Source organism: Aethalodelphis obliquidens, unplaced genomic scaffold (assembly GCF_003676395.1).
Source record: "Aethalodelphis obliquidens isolate GAN/ISIS:26980383/991018 unplaced genomic scaffold, ASM367639v1 scaffold105, whole genome shotgun sequence".
NCBI classification, from domain to species: domain Eukaryota; kingdom Metazoa; phylum Chordata; class Mammalia; order Artiodactyla; family Delphinidae; genus Aethalodelphis; species Aethalodelphis obliquidens.
The window spans coordinates 2,186,180-2,196,502 of NW_020838049.1; the positions used below are offsets into that span (position 1 = coordinate 2,186,180).

General features: G+C 39.7%; 1 protein-coding gene across 6 annotated transcripts in view; it reads right to left on the reverse strand.

Moving 5' to 3' along the window:
- TRPM7 (transient receptor potential cation channel subfamily M member 7) overlaps positions 1–9,947 on the reverse strand; it is a 120,942-nt gene extending 110,995 nt beyond the window's left edge. The window contains exon 1 of one of the 6 annotated variants that reach the window (XR_003430740.1): positions 9,663–9,897. Coding sequence is in view for 5 of the 6 variants with exons in the window: in XM_027096673.1 (XP_026952474.1) it covers positions 9,663–9,665 (3 nt within the window). In the remaining variant the exon portion in view is untranslated. Of the gene's footprint in view, positions 1–9,662 lie in introns of all 6 variants that reach the window. The other 5 variants (XM_027096673.1, XM_027096675.1, XM_027096674.1 and 2 more) reach the window with 5 other exon arrangements.
- Between the last annotated feature and the right edge of the window lie 376 nt (positions 9,948–10,323).

The window sequence follows — 10,323 nt, forward strand, 5'->3', positions numbered from 1 at the left end:
CTAATTAATAATTACATATTACTGATAATTCAAATATGAATCCTCTGAACAGGTTTTTAAGACACTGTTGAAAAGCTTCTGTGGAATGATAAACAGTTGGGGAAGTTTTATATATTAAAAAATAAACAGGGCTTCCCTGGTGGCTCAGTGGTTGAGAGTCCGCCTGCCAACGCAGGGGACACGGGTTCATGCCCTGGTCCGGGAAGATCCCACATGCTGCGGAGCAGCTGGGCCCGTGAGCCATGGCCACTGAGCCTGCGCGTCCGGAGCCTGTGCTCCGCAATGGGAGAGGCCACAACAGTGAGAGGCCCGTGTACCACAAAAATAAATAATAATAAAAATAAATAAATAAACAGAATCAGATTCAGACCATGACTATGTTTGTAAAGAGTCCAACTACTACAACCCATCTTATTTTCTGTTGGTTTTGCTGTCCTGCTGACCTCGTGGAGACTGCTACCCTGACTGCTTACCAGCCCAATACTGCCCTCAATTTAAGGGATAGAAAATGTTTGATAAAGATAAGTATGAGCAGTTACCATCATGCCATACCATCGAGTCCAAGACATTAAATAACTGAAGACTAGACACTGAGTCTAAAAAGTGACCAACCTCCATTTAGCTCAAACAGCAGTAATTTTTTCCTCAGGTATTCCAGATAAAGTCTTACCCAGAATAATTCATTTTATCATAAAGAATTATTATTAAAATGAAAAGGGATCAAAATTCATCATTTTAGGAGAAAAAAAGATAAGTATGTTGGCAAAAAAAAAAAAATTAAATTTCTTACACTAACTCAAGAAATTTTACCAGACTCCTAAGATTGCTAAAAAATCCAAATAAATATATTGACACAAAAGACAAACAGAACAACTGAGTAAATCACTTAGAAACTTGCACTTAAGGAAACTTGGTGTGTGACAGACACAGCAATACAAATCAGGAGATAATACCAATATACTATATGTATATGAACTATCACACTAGAATTCAAAATGAATACTAGATGGGTTAATAAAGTCATAACTTTAAAACTTCTACCAAAAAATAAATAACTTTATAACCTCAAGATAAGAAAAAGCACATGCTATAAAGAAAATACTGATAAATTATTACCTAAAATTAAAAACCAATGTACACCAACAACCTAAAAATAAGTAAATAGCCCACCATTAACAAAGTAAAAATTTTAAAAGCTAGAGACTGAAGAAGGTATTTGTAGCTCATAAAACAAACAAACAAACAAAAAAACAAAAATTAGTATCCAGAATACATAAAGAACTTCTAGAAGTAAATAATAAAAAAGAAAAAGATAATCCATTAGAAAACTGAGCAAAGCAATTCATCAAAGAGGAGGTAACCATAGCCAAAAACTTGTAACCTGAAATGATACACAACATTATCGGTGGACAGGGACATGCAAATTAAAACAATGAGGAACTACTACACATTCATGAATCTGGCAAAATAAAAGAACTGCATCAAAAGTGTTGGCAAAGGCGTTGGGGGAAAAAAAAGAATTCTCATATATTTCTAGAGGGAGTGGACACTGCACAACTACTTTGGTCAACACTTTGGCAATATCTACAAAGATGAAGATGCACCTACCCTATGACCCAGCAATTCTACGTCTAGATATATACTTCCTAGAAAAATTCTCACATGTGTACATAAGACGATACATATAAGAATGTTACATCATTATTTGTAGAAAAACTGGAAACAACCTAAATGCCCAGTAACAGTAAAATGGACAACATACAGCATATTCCTATCGTGGAATAATATATAGCAGCTGAAAGGGATAAACTAAACCTTACATGTATCAACATGAATTAATCTCCAAAACCGAATGTTCATTAAAAAGAAAAAAAAGAGGTCTTCCCTGGTGGCGCAGTGGTTGAAAATCCGCCTGCCGATGCAGCGGACATGGGTTCGTGCCCCGGTCCGGAAGATTCCGCATGCTGCGGAGCGGCTGGGCCCATGAGCCATGGCCACTGAGCCTGCGTGTCCGGAGCCTGTGCTCCGCAACGGGAGAGGCCACAACAGTGAGAGGCCAAAAAAAAAAAAAAGCTATAAGGATATACTGTTCAGCACAGGAAATATATCCTGTATTTAATAATAACTTTATTTTTTTAATATCTTTATTGAAGTATAATTACTTTACAATGTTGTGTTAGTTTCTGTTGTACAACAAAGTTAATCAGACATAAATGTACATATATCCCCATATCCCCTGCCTTATAATAACTGTAAATGGAGTATAATCTATAAAAATATTGAATCACTATGTTGTACACCTGAAACTAATATTGTATATCAATTATATTTCAATAAAAAAAGAAAACGAAAAAAAAGATCCATAAAAAGATGTACATAATTCTATATATATCAAACATAGAAACACCAAAAGACCACTATATAGTATACATACTCTTGGTAACAACATTACAAAAGCATCCAAAGGAACAATAAAGGCTAAATTTAGGATAAAAGTTATGTCTGAAAAAGTAGAAAGTGGAATGGGATTTTGATGGGGTACATCAAATTTTGTCTGTAATATTTTATTTCTTAAGCTGGGTGATAAGCACTGTCTGCTATATTATGATCTACACACCTGAATTCCATAACAAAAACAACCAGCAAAGAACTCAAATTATATACATTTATTTTAAAATATTATGTACTTTCAGTCAAATAGTATACAATTTAAATTCTGCACCTTTTTTCCTGGCTCCTTATTACCTAATAAAATATTTTTTCAAAAGCAACAGCATCTGTTGAATTAAATGGATCTATCACATATACCTAATTCAATGACCATTGATTGATATGTTTTCAGATGATACCACAAAAATTAATCTGAAAAAGAGAAATCTAAAGAAGTATTGGACATTCTCTATTACAAATCTTGAGCCTTCATATTGGAGTAAACCATAACAACCTATTCTCTGTCCCTGAGTAGTGTGATGATACTTTGTTGATACACTCATTATAGGCATCTATGGTTTTTATTAATGAGTTCTACCTGTAACAAAATCTATTTAGTTTAGTTAATGACTTTTCCAATCTATTAAGGATTCCCTCAGAATAGTAAATCTCTGCACTTCGTCAAAATACCATGTAAACAACTGAGTTATAAATAACCTATCCTAAAGTTATTACATAGAAATTTGGTAGTAAAGGAAATTCTACTAAGCTTTATAGCATTTAAAGAAAACATGGTACGACAAAATTTTTTTAAAGGTGACACATCTTTTTTTTTTTAGAGGATGCACCTTGCCTTTATTGAAGAGTCTTTAAAGAATTCAGGAGCTTACTTCATATTTTTTTTAACATCTTCATTGGAGTATAATTGCTTTACAATGGTGTGTTAGTTTCTGCTTCATAACAAAGTGAATCAGTTATACATATACATATGTTCCCATATCTCTTCCCTCTTGCATGTCCCTCCCTCCCACTCTCCCTATCCCACCCCTCCAGGCGGTCACAAAGCACCGAGCCGATATCCCTGTGCCATGCGGCTGCTTCCCACTAGCTATCTACCTTACGTTTGTTAGTGTATATATGTCCATGCCTCTCTCTCGCTTTGTCACAGCTCACCCTTCCCCCTCCCCATATCCTCAAGTCCATTCTCTAGTAGGTCCGTGTCTTTATTCCTGTCTTGCCCCTAGGTTCTTCATGACATTTTTTTTCTTAAATTCCATATATATGTGTTAGCATACGGTATTTGTCTTTTTCTTTCTGACTTACTTCACTCTGTATGACAGACTCTAGGTCTATCCACCTCATTACAAATAGCTCAATTTCGTTTCTTTTTATGGCTGAGTAATATTCCATTGTATATACTACTCAGCCATAAATGACACATCTTTTTAAATGACCTTAACTTTTTTACTTAACAGTAACACCTGTCATCTGACATCTCGCTAATAAAGATCCTTCTCCAGGTTTCTATAATTTGGCAAGTCAACACCTACTCTTCCACTTATAAGCCTTATGACCTCTGGTGAGTGATTCTGCTTCTCTGTTCTTTATACAAATAAGGGAGGGCGGAAAAAGTGTCTACTTCATAATGGAGTCTTGAGAGTGATATATGTAATTGATGTATGTAAAGCATTTAGAACGATGGCCACAAAATGCTAATACATGTTAGCTACTATTGTGAAAATTTGTCTAAAGCCTATAACACACTTTGTTTAGTCAGGAGTACCTTCTGGGTAGAGCACCTTCCAGGTGCTGGGTATGGTAAATTATACTCAAAAACAAGGAAGACTGCTAGTTCACATACTGAAGGGTAATTTACAGTCCCATCTTTCTATTCTAGTTAATGTTTCTCCAGTCTCCTCCTCCTTATAGTATTAGTCTGCTTCCCAGATAACTTTCCTTCTATCATTCCTAATGTACTACCAAACTGTCAGAGAAAAGTAGGTAACTAAGCCTATTAAATTTCACTTTGCACATATTTTTCAACCAGTGAACTCTGGGCTTAAGGGTGCTATATTTCTGATAATGGCTTGGCTCAAAAGCTTTTTTTCTTTCTATGAGGAGTTGGGTTTCCAAAGGATGAAGTTTTCAGAAGTCTGGCAGCTGGGATAGTTGAGGTGTTAAGTTATTAACATGTTTTCATGACGCAAGGAGGGACAAATAGTGTTTCACAGACTTTAATCCTAGTACTGCTCCTGAGGTGAAGTAGAAAAAAGATTACCATCTGTCTTTCACAGAGTAACAGTGTGACTTGGCAAAGATGCTTAGGTAAACAGGCAAGTCTATCAATTTCAAAGAACTGCTTACCGCCATACACCAAAATTTCTTCAACAGGGTTCTAAAACCTTTAGATAGTCAGGAAACTAAACACATATTCCCCCAAAAGATCCAGAGTAATTTTCTAAATCCTAGGTGAACCGAACCAAAGGGTCAACAAAATATCTAAAAGTAGTAACTTAATTCAAATTAAACCAACATTTTTATAAAGATAAACTAGAAGAGGTCCAATTCTCCAAGTCACACATTTCACTTATATTCAAACTAATCTAATAATTACAAAGCCCCTTCTAAGAGTGACACACATCTAAGTGTTTTTATACCAATTCATATAAATGACTCAGTTCAAATTCCCATAGATAACCAAATGTTCCTCATGTTCTAAACTAATCTCAACCACTCTGAACTTTGCCTCCAGGCAACAAACTTAAAACAGGCATTTTTAAGACTGCTCATTTTAAGAGCAGTCTCTTAAAAACAAAAACAACAACAACAAAAAAAACTGTAAAATTTAATCATATGCTGAAAGGTTCCCCCAAAAAGAAAGGAGAAACAGAAACCCAGAGTGAAATAACTGAGCAATGGCAATAATCATCAATTGCTACCATTATGTGAATGTATGATGGGGAACGTCACAACTCAAAGATCAGGCAGCTGACAACACCAACCCACTGGTCAATCTTAACATCAAAAAAAGAAAAACCAGACAGCATGTGCCTCTTAATGTAATGCAATAAAAAGTACACAGCACCACCTGTGAAGCAGTCTTGCCAAAACATCCAACTAGAATCTCATAGAGTCTTTAGATTAACCACTCGTTCACAGGAAATACAGAGGAGAAAGGAACATGTTACAGGATGCTATATGGATACATTCAACAAAATCCAAACTGTGGGAAATTCTACAGGGCAAATGATCTGGATTTTTTTTTCATTAAATAAATGTTAAATGACAAGACCAAAAAAGGGGGGGGAGGGGATACAAGAGACTGAGATTTATCAACCAAATGCTGTGTGGACTTCTTTGGATCCTGATTCAAACAAACCAACTGGGAAAAAAAACATGAGAAAATTAAGGAAATATACTGAATATTTAATGATATCAAAGAATTATTAATTTTAGGTGTGCTAATAGTACTGTGGATATGTTAAAGTTTTAGAGATACACATAATGACGTACCTGTAGATGGAACATGTCTGGGATTTGCTTTTAAATTATCCAGTTGAGGAGGAATGAGAGGGATAATAGCAGAAACAATATTCACATGTTTCAAACTGTTGAAAAGGGTCATGGGTATATGGTGATTCATTGTACTATTATACCTTTGTAAGTTTGAAATCTCCCACATTAGAATGTTAAAGAAAGAGATTATCAGAGTACTGTATCAAAAATATCTATGGTTGGCAAAACTCTCAAACTTAAATTTTAGAAGTGTTTGCTTCAATAGACCTTCATTTAAAAATCAAAACCAGGGACTTCCCTGGTGGCAGAGTGGTTGGGAATCCGCCTGCCAATGCAGGGAACAAGAGTTCAAGCCCTGGTCGGGGAGGATCCCACATGCCACGGAGCAGCTAGGCCCATGCGCAACAACTACTGAGCCTGCACTCTAGAGCCCGCAAGCCACAATTGCTGAAGCCCGCATGCCTAGAGCCCATGCTCTGCAACGAGAGGCCACCGCAGTGAGAAGCCCGTGCACTGCAACAAAGAGTAGCCCCCCTCCGCTCACTGCAACTATAGAAAGCCCGCGCAGCCATGAAGACCCAATGCAGCTATAAATAAATAAATTTGTAAAAAAAATAAATCGAAGTCAAAAATACAATTTTAAGTACTGCCTTTAAATATTATATTTGCACATATTAAGTAATGACTTCAACTATTACATGTTTTCATTTTATGTCTGGTTCTTCTTACTGACGTTTGCTAACACACACACACACACACACACACACCTCCTCGAAAGGAACCAAGTTCTAAATATTCTAACGCCTAAACATCTCAATCAGTTCCTTCTTTTCTTCTACTGCTTCTTTACGTCAAGCCCTAAATATTTTGGTCAGTCTTGCTACAGCCTCCTTATGGACTCTCTTTTCAGCTTAAACACACAGCAAGTCACCCTCCATACTGATTCCTTCAGTGGACCCCTCATCTCCAGAATAAAATCCAAACTTCTTTGCATAACATACATTGCCCTCAGAAATCTGGTCCCTGCCTATCTTTATAACACTCCCAGACTAGCACCCCATATATCATCCCATACTCCACTCTTTCTAAACTACATACAGTACTCGTACAACAGATCTTAAGATAAACTATGGATGCTTTTTTTTTTTTTTTTTTTTTTAGCCGCACAGCACAGCTTTCAGGATCTTAGCTCCCTGACCAGGGGTCGAACTCAGGCCCTCAGCAGTGAAAGCGCCGAGTCCTAAACACTGGACCAGGGATTTCCCTGGATGCTCTTCTCTTCTAAAGCTCAGTTCCCTTAGACTAACACCACCAATACCAAATTCTACATACCTTCTATTTCCAGGTTAATTAATTCCTATTGCCTCTACGACACTCACTTCTCCTATCAGCTCCTTTGCAAGCCTAACTAGACTTTCCTTTCTCTCTCCCTGACTAGCCTATACATTCACAGTAATCTATGCAGTAATATCAAACTACCTTTTTGCTTTTTGCATATCTACACTGCCCTTCAAGACAGAGTATCACAGAGCCTGCTAGACACTAAATGTTTGTTTTGTGATGTATGCATCTCCCATTGACAACAGACAGGTAGTTCTTTTATAAATAACTGGAATGTAAGCGGTTTGAAAGTGGGAAACTTGTCTAACACATCTTTGCCACTCCAGTGCTTGGAATATATTAAACACTAAGTGTTTACCAAATGAATGAAACAAATATTTCTAATAGCCATGGTTTTTAATTTTGTAACAAAATTTATTCCACTGCAGTTTCCCTTGTGTTTCTTGGTATTTTATTTGTTTTGTGTTGTTTTTTGGTCTGTTGGCTGATTAGTTTTAAAGCAAAGGCCTTAAACAAGAGTTTACAATAAGAATTATACACTGTAGCTACAACATACTTAGGGAAACTTTCAGGTCACAGTGTTTACCTTAAAGTTGAGGAGGCTCAACGAATTATCATTATTGGAGAACCTCAGTATTAGGTTATCCTAAGGTTTCACTGTAATTTAATTGGAAATTGTAGGGAAAAATCACAAAACTCAATAGCAGTCAGGACCCAACCAACGTAAAAAATAAAATCAGATTCTTAATTTCAAATTTTAAAGTGAAAACTTCTCCCTGTAGAAACAACAATGCTGCATACAAACGTTGTTTCGGAGGCGGGGGGTGCATCTGCCACAAAAATGGAAAGACAACAAACACAAGAGAAACTCTGACCACGTCAATTTTTGAAGGCTAGATTTCAAAGTGTGTAGATGGCGACATTAAGAGGCTGAACTTAAGAACAGCACCTGAGGTAAGACTAAGAAATTGACTTTCACTAGAATGTCACTAGAAACAAAGTCATCTGGTTGCTTTAACCAAACAGTAGGAAGCAATGGCTTTTAAGATGATGAATCGTCTTCATTTCCATTTTCTAACGTATCTAAATTTTTTTCTAAATACTTAAGTGGCATGTTCAAATGTATGCTATTTACCATATAAAAAAAGGAAAACTAGACACATCACTGAACAGTATTAATGGTTTGCTTTTTTTAATGAAAGGCACTTTGATTCAACTTCCCCCCCCAAAATAGATTCCCTTAAAATCCACTTAAGTAATAAATGTTAAAATTTAGCGTCGGTAGAAGAACTTAACAAATCCTTCTTTTAAAAATTACGAAAAAAGGTAAAATGACGTTTTTATTGACTTTACCGAAAAATGTGGAAAATAATGGAAAGGTGTACTATTTATTCAAAGCATAACTACTTTCGTGGTTTCAATTTGTATGCTACTTGAATTAGTTTCTAGAGAAAAGTAAACCTGCCAGACTCCAGCAAAGAGAGAATTGTTTGCATGAAGCCTATCTAGTTCAACTACTGACCAGGAATACCTATCCGCTCGTCAAGTCTCTGATCTAAATGACTTTCTCTGTGAGAAATCTTCTAATTTTATTCCTGGCCTTAACAAAAACCTCTATCAGAAGGTGAAATGCGCCGCATCCCTCTCGCAACTTTGGTTTAAAACACGACCAACCCTTCTCTGGGGCAACGGATGAGGCGGTTCGACACAAATCCAGACAACACATCGCCTCGGTACCTACAGCAGCGCCCCAATAAAACCCTTAATTCTTGCTAAAGAAAATTCCAAACCAGATTTAGCGTCAATATCGTCTAATCCCTCCTCTTGGGCTCCAGAGGAAAATGGACCTGTGGAGTACACGCTGCGCAGCAAACAAGGCACAGCTCCAAAGCCGTATCCTCTATCCCGTTTTTGCTCCCTCTCAGCCCTCCCTCTGCTTCCATGCAGAACTTGAGCAGAGCATTTGGCTGCCTTATCTGCCAGCAACAAGCGCCAGGAGGAACGCGCTCCCGGGAGATGCGGAGCTTGCAGGCTGAGCGCTGCCTCTGGCGCGCTGCGGCCGCTCAGCTCTGCCAGGTCCTCCGCGGCTCCCGCCTCTGCCGCCCCGAAGAGCCCTCGCTTGAGCCCTGGCTCCGCTCAGGGGATTCCCGCGACGAGGTGTCGCGCCAGATTTGCTACCTGCTTCCTGCTCCTCACCCGCGAAAGAACTGCACTCCCGTCCCACCACGGCAAGTCCGGAAGCCTCAAGGCAAACCGGCGGTGCATAGCCCCAGGAACAGCGGCTCCGCGCACACACTTGCCAGCCGAATCCTCCCCCTTCCCTGCCCGCAACCCCCAGGGCCATTCCCCCGCCTGGGCCTGCGTGGGTCCAGTACCATTCTCCTCACGGGGCGGACTCCGGAAGGGCAGCAACTCCACCTCCTCCTCCTCCGCGGCCTGTAGCCATCTATCGGGAAGCGTCTCCGGAGGCGGCAGCAGAGGCCGCCGGACAAGGACAGCCCAGGGAAACCTTCTCAGAACTAACTCAGCTCCGGCACTAGCAGCAGAAACTGAGTCTTTCATAATTGTGCGACCAACTCCGCCGGGTGACTGGCCACAGGGACGCGCCCGCGCCCGCCTCCGCCGGCGACGGGGCTGGAGACAGACCACGTGAGGGGCGCGTCGTGTGCGTAGCCGCCCGCGGCCCGGGTCACGTGAGAGGCGCGCGCTCCCTCACTTCCAGGCCGCCTCCATGCGCGCCGCGCGTACGCGTCGGGCACGAGCGCCCCCGTCCCAGCACCTCGGCTATGCCGAGTTGGGTGAGGTGTTCTCCCGAGATCTCCGTGGGATACCTAGGCGGGACTTGCACAAACATCTGCCTCAGCTCGGGGAGTGGAACTTAAGGAAGCGATAGTTGAGGTTTAAGGTTTCAGGCCGCTGGGATCCCGCCGGGAGTTGTGGCGTGGTCTTGTCTGTGTTAACTGGGCCTGGCGTCTGCCTGCAACCCCGTAGCTGTGCCTCAGCGAGGGTGGAGGCCTTCCATGTTTTTCTCTCCTA